Source organism: Athene cunicularia, assembly GCF_003259725.1.
Source record: "Athene cunicularia isolate RWA chromosome 11 unlocalized genomic scaffold, athCun1 chr11_part2, whole genome shotgun sequence".
Classification (NCBI taxonomy): domain Eukaryota; kingdom Metazoa; phylum Chordata; class Aves; order Strigiformes; family Strigidae; genus Athene; species Athene cunicularia.
In genome coordinates, this window is record NW_020799114.1 from 2,237,810 (window position 1) to 2,257,982 (window position 20,173).

Sequence of the window (20,173 nt, forward strand, 5' to 3'; positions counted from 1 at the left end):
ACTTCTGCTAATTCCTAAGTATAAAATGTGAAGTCCAAAAAAATTCCCACTGGTCCAAGGCTTCAAGTGTTAGTTAATATGAAATCTAATTATTTTTGCAGTTTGGTATTTTTATTAAACGTGCACTGAAATATGAAACTTTCAGCTAATAGAACACATGTGTAGGTAGACAGCATTCTTTTTGGCCTGATTTCATTAGTTCCACGAACAAGGATGCCAGAAAAACAAAATCTAAATTCAGTGCAACTACCAAGACAGACAATTCAAGAGGGAGAAAAAAGTTAAAATCAACAACTGGCAGCACTCTGAAGAGAAGCTCGTATTTATTACTAGTATTACGAAGCTTAAAATGTATCTATCACCTCGGAAATTTTACTGATAAAATTTCACAGTAGATTTATGCAATTTATGCTTTAGTTCATATGAAGCTAACAACTTTATGCTTTGCAGTTCCAGCTCCTTGTAAAGCTCTGACCTGGGATTCAGAGTGAAAGCCTCCGTCAGGCAGCAGTACTAAACCTTACCTGAATAGAGGTGAGGTTTAGTACTCTAAGTGTACAATAAGATGTAGAAAACAGCAGCAGGAGATGAATTTTCAAAGGGAATATTTAGTAGCCAAGCTAACATCTAGTACCATTAGTAAGTATAGATTAGTCAGCTAAAACATTGACTCACAGAAGTGCCACATTATTCACTTTCCTTATTATCGATACTCTTCGGTGTCCCTTGGCAGCATGCACTAGAGTTCAAAACATGGAAGAAAAAGCCACTCTCCTGGGAAGTAATGGACAGGTGGGAAAACTACAGAAGTCTCTTTGATCACAGGTCATGTACAGATGATTGCAAGCTACCGGATTGTTATGACTTACATTACCACTGAACCATATCATATGACAGGTTTTTGTGCTCTTATCCCACTGCAAGTGCCAAGGAAAATGTATTAGTTTCAACTTCCATTCTTAAACCACAAACAGAGTTTAGTTTAACTCATTTTCCTTTGCAATTTTTATGAGCTAATAGCTCAAAAAATGGTCGCTTAACACAGATCAGCTGACGAGCAGAAGCCAGTTGAGCCGCAGACCTCCCCTCTACCCCCTCGCTAACACACACACAGAGCTGTTGCAAGGAATCATGTGAGTGCTACTCATCCACTTTGGTGCAAAACAGGCCCACATGGCTTAAACTGCTGATGAAGGTTTCGGTATCTCATGCAGACTGGAGATAAAAATCCCCTAAATATCTGCTTGCTCGTATTTTTTTGGTCCACTGGAAAATAGTTAAGCAGCAAGTACTTTAGGAGGAGCTTGAGGGCTCCTGGGAGTCTGTACAGATCCCAGCTTAAGCAGGACAACGCCTGGCTCTCCATGCTCAGGAGACAGCAGTTGCTCTTCTGCACCAAAATGCAGCTGAGTGCATGAAGGAAAAAAAAAACAAAACCACAGCACTTGACCATTTGTTTTCAAGGAAAGTTTAAAAGCAGAATACACTTAGTTAAAAAGACTAAAATTGGATGTGAAACTGATTTCCTACGTACACATGTACGGCCACAACCATTTAGGCAGAACCAAAATTATCCCAAATATGATATACTATGTGATAGTACAGATGCCTTTATACAGATAATCTGATGTGAACTATACAAATAAAATTAAATCATGTTTTTCTTCCCCATTTTGTGTGCGCTCTCACACACTTCACCAAACATCCACCACGTATCCATGTACACGCCCAGGCACACACATACACGTATTACAAACTTGTAGAACACATTTCTTCCTTATCCTGCACATACTAACACAACTGCTCAGATGATCAGGCCACTTAAAACTCTGGAAGTTTTTTTACTACTCTAAAGCTGACAGGTTTTTATTCCGTGACTATTTTAGCATGAGACACGGCTGAATGCTACTGTTGTATGAAAGGACTTGCCTCTCCCTATCTAACACAGGGGGTTTAAAGATGAGACAGTCATCCAAGCATTTCCCTCAAAACCAGCCTCACAATGTTTTAAACTGCATTCTTTGGTTCTATTTAAGAAAGGCTGATACAATTTGTGGAGCACTTCTTATGAATAGGTATTTCAAGGGGAAAAATAATAGTACTGAGCTGTAATTTTTTTTTAAAATGTCCCTTAATCTACATGCCAGTCTCACACAGACATACCACCGTCCAGTATTAGTCTTTTAAGATGTGACTGAGACAGCAGTATTTCACAACAAAAGGAAAAAAACACTAACTACTAAAACAAAGATTCTGACATGTCTCCAAAAAACCACCTTTCCTAGTCTCGCTTCTCTGAAAGTATTACTGATGAGACTCTCAGTAAAGAACACTTAGAGGGTTTTATTTTTATTTTTTAAATACAAGTTAGATTGCTTCCCTGCACAAATACTGTATGTGATCAAAAGTTCAGAGGACTAGTGGCATCTCAAGGCCTTTGAGTTCAAGAACCTTCATGACGTGAGTTTTTTCAATTCGGGGCAGAATTCAGGTTCTAGCCATATGTCTCAACTTATTAATATTCAACAGGAACAGAAAAAAATTCGTAACACATTTATTCACGTGGCGTGGCTAGAAAGCTTGTTACATGAGTATTTTTGTGCTGTGGATATTTTAATATAGCTCAACATTTAGTAAAGTGTGTCTGAGATCAAATGTTAGCAATTTTGCTGACACCTGACATGGAAATTCTGCTAATTTAATCACTTACTGATTCATCACTCAAAGTAAAAGCTTCTTTTTCTTACCTCATGTATGCATAAGCACCTAATAAAGCCATCTTATCAAAAAGAACAAAAGCAGATGTGAAAGATCTGTTTCTCCCAAGACAGCCATATAATGAAAAAATAGCTGCTTAAACCTCGGCAATAAATGTTCTTAGGTTTGCATGGAGTGCAGTCCACATCTGGCCGTAGTGACAGTTGATAAGAGAGAAAAGAACACACTGTACAGAATATCATCAATCCCGTTAGTTAATGCAGGGTGAAGAGGCCAAAGACAAGAAGGTATAAAACACAGGGATAAAGTATCTTACAGGAGAAATGAAATAAGCTTGGTCAAATACTTTGAATCCACAGACAGAATACTTAGCTTACGTTTTATCATTCTGCAAGTTGTTTATTTAAACAGAAAGACCAGAACAGATTTTGTTCTTTAAAACAACCACTAATAATGTGAGATCATTCCAACTGTAACATTAATTTCAAAACCGAAGTAAAAATGCTGCTTAAAATTCAGTTCTGTTCCTACCTGCCCATCCTGACCCACATGAACTTGATGTATCTGCAGGTTTCCCTGTAAAATAAGAGCACTGACAATAAACACAACTTTGGAATTTAAAAAGTTGCTCTGTCCTGAAAAAGCTCTGTTTCTCATCTCATTATTAAACAACTTCAATATTAAGGAAATCTATTAATTTAGGAAATTCTGCTGAGGGTTATTTTGGCAATCCAGCTATGATTCAATGGTCAGCACTTTAACCACAGAGGATAAACAGACTAAAAAGCAAGGAGGTTTTTCAGCACCAGGATGTTTTGCTTTTTGAAAAAGCAAATCTGTATAATGTATGGTATTTTTATGAGAAGGTTGTTTGTATGGCTTTTGAGGTAAGTTTTTTTGTTTTTCCTAATTTATATAAAACTCCAAATTTAAGCCAAAGCCTTCCTAAACCACTATTAGTACTACAACTCTTTTACACATATGGAGTACTATTTACTATTTGTTGTTAGAAAGTTACTTCCTGTGCTAACAGATTTTTATTTATCAAAATTTGATACCAAACACCAACATAATTCTGTTACAGGAATTACATCTATTACAAAAAATTCTTGATCATGTAAAGTATTTTAAAGGAAACTGTAGCTACAAAGTCTAAAAAGGAAAGCAGTATCTTTAAAAAAAAAAAATGTTTTTATTCACATGTTCAGAGATGTCTTCCAAAAGTACACTTAGATTAGGAAAAAACAGCTTCCCAAACAGAGAATTGCAGTGAAATAGCACATTTCTTTGAGGGAAAAAAAAAAAAAAAAATAAAATTCTTTGATTTGCATGTTTTCTGCATTTTCTCTTACTGGCAGCGCTTCCTCTTATTTGAAGCTGTGTACATTGTAATAAATTTAAAACCAGATGTTTTCATCTGCCAGGGACAAATGTAGTCCTTAAAAATCTTACATACAGGAACTCCAGATGAGGCCAATGATTTGTTGGTGTGCCTGAACCTCAGGATCAATTACAATTAGTATCTGCTGAATCATAATTTTTTTCAGTAGCTCTTTACCCAAGAACAGCTTCAGTGTTATTGTGGCATACTATGCATTCCTTCAGACCTAGAACATTTTGAGCTTTTCTTATTTCTCTCTAGGTCTGACAAGCTCTTCAAAGGAGGCTGCCTTTAACTATAATATTTATATAATATTTATGATAATATTTACTCTGCAATAACTCCCTGTGTTAACAGTATTCCTCCACACCAAAAGTGGTTTTATGTGATGTGATTTAGGGTACTTTGGAAATGCATTAAAGTAACCCACAAGCAGATACGCTTGACATTGAGTAAACAAACTCTACGGGGAAATCACACAGATTGCAATTGTAGTCTGCATTTACGTTTGACCTTATTTTGCTATTGCTGCATCATGTAAACAAAGTGCCTGAGAAATCTAAGAGCACTCCTAGCAGTTAGGAGTCTATACATTCTTTAACAATAGCACTCTCACTCAGGTAAATTCAGCTGGCTTTGATGGCTTTTTTGCCTGAGGGGGTAGGGGGGAAGGGTCAAAATTGGAGGGTTCAGTACTGGATTTATCCATTTCCATTGTACTGTACTATTTTTACGGAAAAAAATTATGAAGTGCAAATGCTGCAGTGCCAGATTACTTGAGCAGTAACAAAGTTAAGTTCACTTCATTCTGCAATATATCTTTACTAGGTGGCGTCTGAAGGTTTCTCCAAGTCCAGCTCAACAGTTAGTTCCCACAATTAAAGACACCAAGTATTCTGAACACATTTAGCTCATAAACCTAACTAAAATAATTTTGTTTCTCAATGGCAGTGCAAGCACCTAAGCTGGTTTCCTATAATACTCGAAGACCATCAGCCATGTACAACAATCATTAGTGTAATGCACACAGAGCTGTCTTGGCTGGTCAAGGGGAAAAAAACCAAAACAAACAAAAAGAAATAATAAAAAAAAAATCCCGAGACAGAAATAGCACATTGCATTTACTGCCACAAAGCCCATTTCATCCTGGCTCCACCACATGCTCTCACTTCTACCCCCTCTGGTTTCTGCAATGTGTTGTAGCAGATCCCAGAGGTTTTAGAATCAGGACTCTAAATTCTGACCCACATCTGCTCCACGGACACCCAAACTTTTGGCTCACCTCACTGTCCTGCGTGATTTGGACTTGCTCTCCTTGAGGCACCTGGGCTATGTGGAGATGGCCCTGTGGGATCCGCAACAGAAGAAAACACCAAGAAGCATCAGAAGCAAATCATAACTAGAGAAAGAAGCTGTTACCTTCGATTAAATACAGCTTAACATATGGAAGCAAAATGCTTATTCAACGAAAGCCATTAAAGATAGCTTTAAAAAAAAATAAAGTGCATCTGTATTTCCCCATCTTTTTATGCAAAGTGTAAGCAAAGTGATTTTGAAGAAAGAACAGTTCATTTTCACATAAGAGGAATTAAAATAGGCGTGATAATAAATAACATTTATGTAGGGCATTTCTCTATGGACAAAGTATCTGTATTTTTGACTGAAACACAGAGTATGGGACTGACTTGCTTTGGTAGATTAGCATTGTGCCCAAAACGTTTATCCCATTGAAAGACCCTGGAAACTAAGTTCCTAAACCAAATATGCCAAGACTAACTACTCACTAAGAGTGAGGTTTTAAAAGCTATCTGTAAATATCCATATATCCTTGTACATTGACATAGTTACAGTGAAGTACAGTGCCATGCTAAAGATCAGCTCTCAAGCAGCTATAAATTGGCATAAAGTCCTTAATTTGAATGCAGTTACACTGGTTTATGTTAGTGGAGAATCTGCCCTAACAGTTTTAATAATATTAACACTTTGTATTGCTGACCATACCCGCCACTTCAGAATGGTATCAGGCCCACCATTTGATCAAAACAGGGATAAGAGAGTGGATGGAATTCCTTCTGCATCCTGACTAGCCCAGCAAGTCTTTGCTACTGTGATTTACCTGAAGGGAGATTGGATTCTAAATAACCTACTTCAGGGTTTATAAGGCTTTGTGTTCATTTTAATATGCCTGCATGAGACAGAGATTAAAGATAATCATTTGGAATTCTGTCAAAGGCTCTTCTTATTTTATAACACAAGAACAATTGCATGTGATTTTCAAAGAAACACAGATCCCTCTATTTCAAACAGTTTCATTTCCTTTGGAAGGAAACTGTCTATTTATAGGGAGAAAAAACATACTGAAAGTATCACTCTGACAATAGGGACTGTATATAAAATTAGAGCACAGCCACAGTCCATGTTGAGATTAGAATCACTTTCCCTCCTTAACATCAAGCTCTCAAGGCTCCCAGGAAAAAGCACTGAACATTTAAAAGATCCATTTATAGTGTTTTCAAATATAAGCAATCCTTTCCGACTAAAGGGAGGGGGGAGAAGGTGACTTTATTCACCTTTGTATCATGCAGCATTCCAAAAAAGACCTGCTCACTCATCTTTTGCAGACACATAGCTGGCCTTCAAGGACACTCCTTTTAGTTTGTTCACTAATTCAATTCAATAATAATTTTTTTTTAAACATATATAGTATAATTACTACTACATTACTAATGACTCAGCCTGATCTATAAGATCCAAATGATTAACTCATAACCCCTATATGTTTGACAAATTATGACAACAATTAGACAGTGGTTGTGAGTCACAGTGGATTTTCCTCAAGATTCCACCATCAATTTAAAGGATGATTGACAGGTCCTGATCTTTCAGTGAGGCAACCTTTCATCCCTTACATCTACAGACATAACCGTTTTGTCTATTATATCCGCATATTTCATAAAATTTTCCCTTCTGCCTTGTCTTTCAAGACTTGAAAAATACTTTTCATCAATTAAATCTCATAAAAAGATCCATACAGCAATTAAGAAGATAAGCTCTTTAAAATATATAGGGAAGCCAAGAGACAAAGCAATTCACATGATAATACTGTAAAATTATGGCAAAAGTGAAGTGGAGATGGAGCCTTTGCACCCAGTTCCTGCAGAAGGAACATTATTTCACTGAGGGTGCTCTTGACTGACAGGAGGGAAAAAAAAAGCTGGCAAGTTAATTTACTGAACTTCCCTTTAGTCCTCTTCCAAGTTTGAGAAGAGTAACTGAAAGCATTTAGGATCTAGTTCCATTAAGCAATCACTCTGCAGGGTCAGCTCCTCAACTTCCATTGATGTCATATGGCATCCAGGTACAGAAGAGGAAAGGGCAAGGCCTTTGGGAGCACGGAAGGGGTGGCCTGGACCTCCCAACCCCACCTGAACCTCACAGCTAATGGCTCCTAGCATCCCTCACACCCACAGTCAAGGTCTTTCTTTTCTCTTACTTTAATAAGCAACCTTTTTCACTTTGGAACAACGCACTCTCTATTGTATTTTCCTCTCCACAACTCATATGGTTGCTGTCTGGAGTTCCTCTCACTCATTTTCTTCTCAAACCCCTTTCATTTCCATGCACTCCTTAAAAAATATTTTGGCTAATACTTAAGTCCCTTTCAGCAATGCTTACAGCTCTGTCAGTTGTCTTCAATATCTGCTGCACGTCTTGGAAATTTTCCCCCAATTTCCATGACACTTTTCTCCTCTGATTCTCCTCTCTACTGCTACTCCGGTAAACCTCCAGCAGGTCTTACAGACATGTCTTTTCTGATAACATTCCAAAAGCATCTGTCCTTCATAGCCCTTTTTTATTCATCGTATTTCTGAGCAACTTCACCATTCCCACACTGACTATATGACAGCTCCACATGACTAGACTTGAGTATTCCTTGTGTTGATAGAATTTTCATTCTTTATGTGTAAATTTTTCAATTGGGCACATTTGCTGCTTCTCTCCTGAACTGCCTCTCTTACCTGGGGAGAAAATACTACAAGTATCTACCAAAGATGCTTTATTATCCTATTTCAGACTCTCTCTGTAACGGCATTGACTAAAACCTTTGCAACAGCCAGACCACTGGGTATGACAGTTTATATTGTTGAATAATAATCTCTCAAGAATTCTTATTTACCCATTCCCACCTGTTTTTGTTGCCTGGTTTCTAAGGAAAGTGGGTGTCTGTGATCATCACACAGAACAGGTACATACGTGTGTGCACGTTTCTTTCTGTTCTGTATTTGGACGCTGCCTGGCACAGCTGAGTGTTGGCCCATACTCAGACTTCTGGGTGCCTCCAAAACATTCATACCATCAGTGAAAAAGCCTCTAGTTATACGACCCTGCAGAAACGCTGTTAACTGCAGAGCTCGATGCTTTTGAAAACTAACGGCAGACAGATTTGGCACGTTAATTTGTCAGGTTTCTACAACAAAAGACTGTGTGTAGATATAATTTGCTATTTCTGAACGCGGCACATCAGAAATGCCACACAAGCCATTATTTCATTATTTTCTTTTACTTTTTTGTAAAATTTGAATTTAAAACAATCCTTGTAGTCCAACTGTGGCACACGGGAACTAAAGCCAAGGTGAGTTTTTTCAGAGTACACTAAAACCACATATAAAAATAATCATGGACTGAGTTATGGTAGGAGTCTCAGGCTTAAAAAATGTCAATATTTATAACTTTTACTTGTATACATGTATCTAAATGAATACACATGTAAAGGATTCAGCTAACAGATGTTCAAAAATGCCTGAGAATGCAGGTTTTTTAAATGCAAATAAATAAATAACTGCATTCTTGTTTTGAAAGTCATAGCTAGAACTACTTCTGAAACATCAATCATACACTTAGCAGATCTGCTATTATTATTATGACAAGTGCAAGCAAATGGCCAGGCAGAGACTAGTCAATTCTACATCCAGTAATGAATGTGCATTTATTTGCAACAACGGCATTAGCAAATCCTGCAGGAAGATTTCTGCCAGCTAACTAAAACTTTTTTCATAAGCCTCCAATGTTTGTTTTCTGAAAATCATGCTTAAGAAGTGATGAGAGGTCACTTTTTAAAAATAAAAAAAAAGTTACATTTCAACTGAAGCAAACTTTGCAATATCCTAGATTGTTTAAATGGAATCATTTAGAAAAAAGTTGAGTACATACTACTTGGACTTGTCCATCTTCTCCTATTTGGTGGATCTGAACCTGCTGAGCATTGGCTAGTGCATAGTGTAGTGCCTGTGGCTGGTTCTGCTGGATCTCATTAGAAGCTGAAACTGAACTCTGCGAACCCTCTGAAAAAAAAAAAAGACAGACAAAAATCCAGCTTTATTATATGTATCTCATGCCAGTGGCCACGCAACAATGCATACAAAAACCGTGGAAAACAAATGCAGTCAGAAGTAGATGCAAGTCATTTATACATTAATATTCTTATGCATATTCACTGCTCACCTGTAGATGTGCTACAAATTCCAAAGGAGTTCCAAAGGCTGTTTTGTCTCTGAGAAAGTATATGTTTAAATAGCATCTTTTGAAAATAGATTAAAGATTCTGCAACTGCAGAAGTCGTATCACAGCAAAACCCCACGAGCATGTCCTAAGCACTTTGACATTTTGGTGCAGCAGTGTAGCTGAGAACTTACTGCCACCACCACAGCCAGGACACATCTGAAAACTCATCCTGGAAAGTGAAGTTTTCATATAAATCATGGATAGTTGTTTTTCAAGATCCATCATCTTTAATTCATATTAAACATTCACATTAAAAACAACTATCAACAACAGGGATAGTTGTTTTTCAAGATCTATCATCTATAATTCATACTGACACACATCAGCCTGTAATTTATTTTATTTTTTTTTAACCTCAAAAGGGCAGGTTTATTTCTTAAGTGAATTTAAACACTACCTCACACTGCAAAGTCAGGCCTTCTGAAAATGCCCCTACAAGAAGGAAGACACCTGGGCTTTATCTCCAGATAAAGAGATAACAGAGACAGGCACCAGAAAAACCATTGCATGATTTCAAGAGGATAACAACCTGCATGAGGAGACGTATCATAGATTCAATTCTAGGGTTTCCAGCTGCAGAAAAAGGATTCTTATAAATGCAAGATGCAAAAGGCAAGTAAAAAGAATTTTAATTTATTTTTAGCACAAAAGACTTTTTCTTTTTTAAGCATGAGGGTTTTATGTATTTATTGTCAGTGATACCAAGAGACTAATAATGTCAATAATTCTGTACTGAAAGGGTGAAGTGGAATACAAAGGACCAGAAACTAATGCTGTGTTTGAGTCCTCCTACAGGTTAAGACACTGCTAGCAGGTAAATGCATCGCTAGATACCATATATCCTCGTAGGAACTGGGGAAAAAAATGGGGTTATCAATCAATTATACTTTTGCAGCAAATTTGACAAGTTCAAGTACACATTGCTAGAAAAAAAAAAATAAAATTAAAATGTCCCAATATCATACTAGTATCACACTAAGATTCAGCATCCATTTCCATTTTCTTCCTTTTATTTGAGACATCTTGGAGAACAGGACTGTCATCAAGGGCCTTTAGAATAATGTATTTGAAGAAATACTTTTCTTATACAGTACTCCCATAAACAATGGTAACATTTTTCTTTTGCTGTGCCACAAAAATACATTGAATGAAATCTCTGAAGCATAAAGTGCTTTACAATCTAAATCATTTATTGCTCTGACAATTACTTTTATGCTACGAGTTAATGTAACAAACATTAACATGTAGTAGCATTCAACACTATAGGGCTTTCCAGCTGTCCAAGTACCGGAAACTATAATGAAAATATTTAAGAAACAGTGTCACTCTACTCCCATTATAGATCATTTCCTCACAAGATTTTTTGTATTGCTTAAATAAGCACTAGATAGGCCTCATCCTACTCGGAGCGGACTGATGGCTGATATATTTTCATTTTTAAAATGATGGTGGGTTTTTTTTGAACCAACGCAGTAGGAAGCCACCTTCCATAAAATTTTAACATCTCTACTTAATAATCGAAGATTTATACTGAAAAGAAAATGTTAGTTTTGCGAGAATGAGCTTTACCCACTCATACAAATATTTTAATGTACATTTTCTTTAATAAAATCATGCATTTGGGCTTTTTTTATCCTGCCTCCTTTGAGTTTTAAGTCTACACACGGGAATTGGAAACTAACTCAAAACCACCAAGCTAGTATTTATTTATTTGTTGAAAAGTTTAGTTGCTTAACAATTCCACTAGACAGCTCTAATTATGTTAACAATCTGCAAATACGTAACTACAAGCAGAACACTTACGCAAGTAACTGAGCAGAACACAACAAGTTCATGTTTTTGCTGTCTACTGGACATACATATTTAATACTTCACATTTGACTTGTAGGTAACTGCAGAATGTTTATAATTTCTTAACTATAGTCCCGCTGCTTACTGTGCAATTCCAGTGTTTCCTGCATTGTTGCACAACGGAAGTTTGTTGTACAGAATTCTGGATGGGATTAACAAATCACAGTTGGAAGGAAAGTCCTGTACCTAGTATGAGAAACTGCACTGTCAACCAAATAACTCTGTCATTTGTTCAAATTCTGATACTAGCTCATGCCTTCTGCTGCCAGTGGCTTTGGCATGGTCACTGAAAGTAACAGGTATTCTAGAAAGATGGTTTAACTTAAGCCTCTTTGTCTTTCACTTTTTCTCTCATTTCCATTACTTCAGTCCTAATAGCATTTTATGCAGTTCATTTTCTGTATTTTATTTATTTTACAAATAGCATTTTGTTAGGATGCTAAACAGCTAAGAAAGCCCACTGTAATTCACCTTGCTTCTTCCAGGCTACCACTAGTCCATTCCATTGTGATTTTGCCTTTCCACCTCGCTTCCCAGCCTCTCACTGTGTAACTCAACAGCTGAGTTTGAGTTCCAACTCAACTTCTAGTCAGACCATAGTGTCCCAATAGATAATCCTTCATTTGTGGGTGTATAGACACACATACGCATACATATGTAACTCCTTTGCTCCAACATATATAGTGCAAATGTAAATAAATACACACAAACAGTGAAACGACTTGGGACACAAACAAGGTAAGACTTGTTTCACTTACAGATTTAATAACCTTCCAGCAGTACCCTTCCTGTAGCTTACACTTACCATTACACAATCTGCAATGCTGTACTTCTAAGAAAACACCAAGGTGCAATTATAAGTATTGTCTGATTAAGAAAGTTCTGGAATAAAACAGTATCAAAGAAATAAGAGCTGCAGCAGATAAAGTATTTCAGTATGTGCATGTAAATATATATTTTTAACTGTAAAGTCCAAAAGCCTTTATTTGTAAACCGTCTTTTGCTTCACAGATGCCAGAAATGATTACACTTCTCAGAGGTGGGAATGGAAGACACAGACTGAATGCAATCACACTGTCCACCTCCTATGGTCACTTATAAATAGATTCAGTCTGGCTTCACTGCAACAACCACAGTTGGGTTTTCTTTCTTTTTTTTGTTGGATTTTGGTGGGGTTTTTTTTACTTCTCAGGGAGAAAGAAGAGAGAGGATTCAACAGTGTCTAAAAACAAAACATCCTTTATAAGTATTGTTTTTCCCCTCTAAATCTCTGACCAGACAAAAGTTAATATTTATCCATTTTTAAACATTCCCCATTAAAAACAAACACAAACATGAATAGCACACAGCTTGAATAGAGGATATGTCAACAGTTATAAATCACTATCATGTAAACTATCTAGCCTCACATTTACAACTTTGATATATTAGAGAATCCCTGGCACCGAGAAGCTATACAGCTGAACTCTTGCTTTGAAATTTTCCCCTTGCACTAGCTACAAAGGGGCACTTTGCCACGAACCGAACAGCTCATGCAGTGCTACTACAGAGCACGTTACCCATGGTATTCCCAAAGCACCTTCCGCCAGATGGAACAGCTCCGGAGCCACCCACAGAACGCAAGATGTTGCACTGACCATTCCACAGGTGATTAAGTTGTGATATAGAGGAAATCAAAACCCAACTGCTGAAATATTTCTTCCTCCCAAGTTGAAATGGGACCTTTTACATTTTCTGTTTGTTTACTGCATATGCTTGCAAGTTAAAGAAAATTTAGCTTGAGTCTGTCTTCTCAGAGGAACGTTCAAGAGTTGGCAAAACCACCTCATGAAGCAGTTCCTTCTGTCACATTTCTCGAAGCTTGTCTTCCTCAAACATTGCCAAGAAAGATTAAACTTGTCAGACAAATGTAATTTGTAACCGTTTTAAGAATATGTGCTTAATTCTCAACGAAAATCACTTTTAAAATAGTCCACTTCAAGGGCAAAAACCTTTGGTATTTTCTAATTCTCTCCTATTCTATTTCATATTTATCAGTTGAACACTGGGCTTCGCGTGTTGGTGGGAAATGTAGGGGGTACAGATTCTGTGGCAGAGGGGATTCATGCTTAGTCTCCTTATGTGGTGTTATTCGAAACTGTTCTCCTAGCATACAGGCCTTGCAGCCTCACACTTCTGCTTACAAACTAGCACATATTTTCCTGCTTCCTTGATGTGTAGTCCCAGCAAGGAAAGGTTAATGGCCAGATGTAGCAAAGCAGTCCTCAAAAACAAAAAGCGGGGAAAACACCATTACTGAACAATTAATAGAAGTAAAACTGTACACTGTAAACTATTATCTCAACCTGACTCATCCAGTGCTAAATGCCTCCAATTTTGCAGAACAGCTTTGAAGATTTGGCTGTACATCCATTTTTATGTGTGACATCTCAGCACAGGCTAAGCACTTCAGCCTAAATCTACATATAAATCCCAAAGTCATAGAACTAATTAAAAATTCCAACATGGAAAACTGTGATAACAGCTTTAACAATCTTAAGAGAAATTAAAAGAAAGAGAGAAAGCACTCTTCAATTAATCCTCCTCCCCAAAAACCTCATTTCCCACTGCCTTCCCTCCGTAGACTGCTAACATTTTAAAAAAGAATATCTAGTTAAATTATCATGGCAGCCATGTGTACGACTTGTCAGGAAAGAAAAAAAAAAAAGAGAAAAACACACATTAAGTGTTGGCTCTGAGAAGAGCTGAGCAAACCACTGCAATTAATACCTCAATTCCAACAAAAGGCAACAGCTTCAAACAGAAGAGCCAGATAAAATATGGAAAACCAACTTCTGCCTAAATATAACAGTCTGCTACAACGGCTTTATGCAACCCATAAATCTTGTGGCTACCGTAAAGCTGCAGAGTCAATTAAGTGTAGAACAATCTCAATTAATTTCTTTGGGGGTGAAGGACAGAAAAGACATTCATTCATATTTTCCTACCAGCTTCCTTAGACACGTTTTTGTCTGCAGATCAATTCCTCTTGAGCTCTTAACACTTAAACACTATCATGAAATTAAAATGCCAAAAAACTTGTAAGGCTACGTAAGGACTATGAGCTCAGGCTCCTGCTTTTCTATGTCATTTGCAGAGCTAATTTTTCCATATGATAAACAGAGGAGAGAGGAAATCTGTTATCATGACTCAAATCAAAGCCATGTGCTACATAAACTTTTATGCACAACAAGCAGAAAAAGCCTAAAAGTTTTGACATGTTCAACAAGTACATAAGGATGAAGCTCAAGAAGAGCAATCTGCTTTAGATGTAAATAATTCCAAATTAGTTATTATGTGAGCAATAACTCATAAAAAAAAAAAAAATGACAGAAATCACAGAACGGGTGAGGTTGGAAGCGACCTCTGGAGATCACCTGATCCAATGCCCTTTCTCCAAGCACGGGCAACCAGCACCGGGCGCTCTGGACTGTGGCCAGGGGGATTTGGACTGGCTCCAGGGATGGTGTCTCTGCAGCTTCCCTGGGTAACCTGTTACTGTGTTCAACCCCCCTCAAGATTCCTCAGAGCCAGAGAAATCAAAGTCAGGTCACAGGCAGGTGAGTTTCAGGCTGGTATTTTTATTTTTTTCTTAAGTGAGGCAAAATAATTGCTGCTTAAAAACAGCTCTGGAAAAGCAAGTCTCCTAATTCCTAGGGGAAGATGTCCAGGAGGGCAGTGACCACGCTGATTTGAGACTATTTCAGGACTAACAAAAATATTGGTTTTAATGATACGTAGAGATGTTCAACAATTTTCACTGCCAAACAGAAACTACTAAGCTATTCTAGACTTTTAGCATACCAGAATTTAAGAAACTATTCCGTAACCCATCAGAAAACGGTGCTCCTTTGTAATACTTGAAGAAAGTGCCAATAAATTTCTGCTGATTGAAGCATGTATTATTATACTGCAACATAACAGAAAGCTATCAGGAGCTATTATCAGCTCCTAGAGATAGCTGATGAAAAATATTACTTTGAGCCAATCAAACACGCCAGTTTTGGATTCGAGTCTTTCTGTTTGTTGCACCTCTTGGTCACAATTTTGATAATGAAACACTAAAATTACAAGCTCAGAAATGGAAAACCCAAACTCTGGGAAAAGTTCACACAGGGAACGTGGTGTTCACTCATTCATGCTCAAGAGTATTTAAATCATATTTAAAGCTCTTAATGATGTTTTCCCAACAGCTCAGCTGAATGGCAAACACTGGGATACTACACAACTACTCGGGGCATCTGTTAATAGTAACAGTGGATCTTCAGAAGTTTCTGAAGACGACAAGAGTATCTTCTAGGGTAAGCCCTAAAACTTCCCAGAGAAATTATCATTCAGATAAGAAACAGTGGGTTTAAGCACTTCCACAAATAGCTTAGGTTTACCATGTTTAAGCAGGTAAAAGGGGGGTGTGTGTAAATTTTCCCCCCATGTGGCATAATCTGAAGTGCTTGTTTTCAAGATATGCAAGTGTTTTCCTACTGAAAGTGTGCAATGCCAGAGTTGTGTCCGAGCTATCGGAGAACCTGCCACGCTTACCTTAAGGTGCTCAGTGACCTCACCTGACCAGCTCTACTAAATTTCCCGATCAAACTAAATAATTCCACCTTCTTAGAATAGAAGTCATATTATATTAAACGAGTGGAGCCACAGCCAGAGCTCCTCAGAACAGCTCAGAGGACACTACAGAAGAAACTATGCTGTGTATCCCACACCCTCCAGTGTAAACACGGCACAGTAGATATTCACAATCTTTTCAGAGCCTTTATTTTTATTATTATATCTTTTGTGAGAAGCAGCTCCTACATTCTGCCCACTAGACTAAACAAGTCAAATGCCTGTTGTATGTGAAGTGACACGGAGCAATATTACTCAGTGACACCAAACAGGTATTATTCTGCAGCCAGCAGCAACCACACCAGGGTGGAGACCTGACATAAAGCACCTAGAAGCTGATCTTAATAGCTCTAACTAACAATAGTGGGAAAGACAGTTTCTCAAGTAGCTGAATTTCAGACCATTCAAGGCTCACCTTAAATTGCCCCCTGAAACAAATGCTACCATAAAAACTGTCTGGGTTCATATGTAACACTTTAAAAAGCCATATTTGACAGCTATGTTGTCATAACTGTGAAATACAGACCTCCTTTACTTCAGAGCTGTGAAATATTACTTCTCTTTCCTGCTAGCTGGCAGCAGGAATTCTGCTATATCCACTATACAGTGTGTATAATAAGGAACAGATGCCTGTGAATTATGACGCTGTAATTCCATTGAGGGGTTCCAGGGATGTCAAACCACAAAGACAAAGTCTGAGTGGTTCGTGAAGTTACCTGCACAGAGTGCTGGAATTACAGCCCTGTCATGTAAAAGTTACCTTTTTAAACCTGTGTGAATCTACATTTTTCTTTGCATCTTTTCTCATCTTTCTTTGCCGTATATACTCATTCAGGCTCTCAACCCGCTCTCCTGTTTTCCCTCATACCTCCTCACCTTGCTTGAGGTGAAATACCACTCCCGCCTGATTTGGGAACACAAATTAAGTTTTTCAAAGGACCACCTCATTCTGCAAAGCAGTCTCTTTTTCTAAGAGCTTTTTCACAGTGGGTGCAAATGCAGTGGTGAATTCATCTAACATCTTTACAGCCTCCTAGAAAATGATGCCAATGACTTTCTGAGTAAGAGCAATATTTTAAAGAAAATTAACAAAAGACTCTGAATCCAGGGGAACATTTTCACATACCGTTACCAAAGGCAGCTGTTAATGTGATTGCCTGTACTCTACTTTTGGCTGCACAGTCTAGAGAGTCCTGCCAGTGACATGCCAAGATGCCTCAGCTGACCTTCATCATCTTCAGGACCAAAGACATCTTTGTAAGGACAGTATCTGTTTGCTATCCAGGGGACATGGGCGATGAGATAACCTGTTCAGCAGGAGACCCAGGTGGCATAAAACCCGCTGGGGGAATCCTGGAGATGGATGTACCAAAGGCAGCCACTCAAATCCAGCTCAATGAGCCAGCCTGGGCACAGAACCCCTTGCAGAACCAGATCAGGAGTGACTGTTCACACCCAGAGAGCAAGCTGCTGAAATCCCAAGGGCTAATTTTTTCCCCCAATTCCACTAACTTGATTTGGGAGTAAATTGTTCTATGGGTACAAAGGCACCTGAAATGAGTTTTCAGCTTGACCACAACAGAAAAACCCCACCAAAACTTATTATCTTATGGCCTTCTGAAGAAAGAATTCACTGAGCTTGAGTCTGTGTTTTACATTTCTACACCAGTCTCCCCAAATCTCCAGACCAGGAGATTAAAGATTATTATTTTTTTAATAATAAATCTCAACAACAGTCAAGGAGTATGGTCCAATGAGCACAGGCCCATAATATCCACTTACTACTACATTTTTATTCTAAAATACCAATTGCTAAGAGACTGAAAATAAAAATCCCATCAACATATATGGCTTATGGTTATCATTACGTTGATTAGTTGTTTTAATTTGAGAATTTTGGATAGGATTCCCAGTTCCAGCACATAAAATTTTCCATTGAAAGCAGATTTTGGCATTCTTTGCATGAGATACAGTGGTTAGTGTTAACATGCAACCAAAAATTTTATGCAGGCAAATAAACTTACTTCCTTTTCTTTGGGCCCACTTCCAAAACACTGTTTTTAATATATGATGTACAAATGTCCCATAACACTGTTTTATATTAAAAGCATGAGCCAGAAATGTCCTATGAGAACACTTCTTAGGTCAGTATTTTTCATTTGCTATTACTATTCATGCCTACATACCTATATGGAAATACAGAATCACCTTCAACATATTTAATTTCTTCAGAGGAACATACTTCAGGAACAAAATTTAGCACACCCTACTAAATGGTGCGAACACACTGTGGAGATTTATTCACTTGATTCCTCTTACGAAAATCAGCTGCAGAAACATTTTGACTTTCTACACAAAATACTGAACACGGTAAAAAAAAAAAATGATGGCATGAAGCTGCACGTGCTGAATTTTTTCAGTTAACACATGTGGATGGACATCTCAGTAAAGCCAGGCATTCAGACAACACACAAATCAACCAAGCCAATCTCTCACACTCTGGAATATACTACACTTTCATTTCTGGCAAATCTGGATTTCACTGCTGTTTTAGAGACAGACTCCCTTCTCCCTCTTCCTCTTTGTGAACACACACACATCTCACTTTCTTTCTAGGATCATTAATTCACTGCAACCAGGAGGCACGACTGCAATTTGTAGATGAAACAGGATTAGAAGCTCATCCTACCAGGGATCTACTTTGGTACAGGTCCTATGAGGCTGAGGACTCCAAATGTACCAGGAGGTGGTTGGCTTGCACTGAGGGCCCAAGGTGATTTAACTACAAAGGGTTGGTTTCACTTACTACGTGGATACACTCCCTGAGGAGCACTGCAGACATCCATACACTGTAACTGAGGGGCCTCTTTGCCAACAATAAACGGTTCTTCAAAAAAAAAAAAAAGCAATAATATAAAAATCCACTCCAAAAAATTCAATTGTGAAGAATGTTGTTTCTCCATTTATCTCTGTTACACAAAAACATTCCTGTTTATGGGTACTACATGCACCTGTTGTAAATATAACTTAAGATCAAAATAATTTCTGGGTATATTGAAAAACAAATGGCATTGTTACTCTAAGTTTCCACTTCTGTTGGGATTTGTTTTGGTTTTTTACCTGAACCACTGTAAGATGATGATGAAGGTGTTCGCCTGGAAAAGCTTTTCACAGCAAGACTCTGTCCTCGCTGTTTCCTCCTCCAAGCTGTTCGGCATTTGGAGTCTATGCTTTGCTTGATCCGATACCAGTCAGATTCTGTGATCCCAAATTTGTAAAATAGGTGACCTGCAATTAGAAAGACAAAAGGGGTGAAAAAAATCAACATAAATCCTTATTTTCAGGAAAATGTACAGATGACACACACAGCATAAAGCAACTCTGAAAATTTTAGAACTGCACTCACGCTTGACAGTGCCTAAAGGAATACAATGACATTACAAAAAACAGTGATGCCATTTCAACAGCTATTCACAAAATTAAGTCATCATACACATTCGCAGTATATTTAAAACACATATGCACAGACATATTTTTAAATGTCAGCAGTCTATGAAATGTTCAAATCTCCATTTCTATCCAGGGGAAGTGCACTATTACATTCAAGCTGTGCAGCAGTCACCAACAGAAGGATCCAGCACTCCAAAGCCAAAACTGGATAAAACTTTAGTTCTCACTGATGGTGCCCCACAATATGTGTAAGTCTGATAACTACGAAGGCATATAAAGCTCCCTATAAAAAACACCTCTATTTTTAAAGCTTGGTTCAAAATTAATCAGAATCCAATAACAATGCAATACAAAAATCAGAATCTTCTGAAAATATTCCTACTAGTATTAAGTCATTTAAAGAGCCACGTTATGCACATTCCAGAATTTGGTGCTAAGTTGTCAAACTGTTATATAAACACGTTGACTCGTGAGTCAAACCGAATATTTCGATACAAAGTTCGTACAGATTTGAGTCCTGCTGTCAGCTCAAACCAGGTTCAACCTGGTTTTACA

At 37.8% G+C, this 20,173-nt stretch overlaps 1 protein-coding gene across 1 annotated transcript in view; it reads right to left on the minus strand.

The window, feature by feature from the left end:
• Nucleotides 1–20,173, minus strand: part of BANP (BTG3 associated nuclear protein) — a 138,331-nt gene that overhangs the window by 65,396 nt on the left and 52,762 nt on the right. The window contains exons 7-10 of the mRNA XM_026857117.1: nt 19,289–19,456; nt 9,311–9,441; nt 5,382–5,444; nt 3,250–3,294 (exon numbers count right to left, since the gene is read on the minus strand). Of these exons, the coding sequence (XP_026712918.1) occupies nt 3,250–3,294; nt 5,382–5,444; nt 9,311–9,441; nt 19,289–19,456 (407 nt within the window). The remainder of the gene's footprint in view (nt 1–3,249; nt 3,295–5,381; nt 5,445–9,310; nt 9,442–19,288; nt 19,457–20,173) is intronic.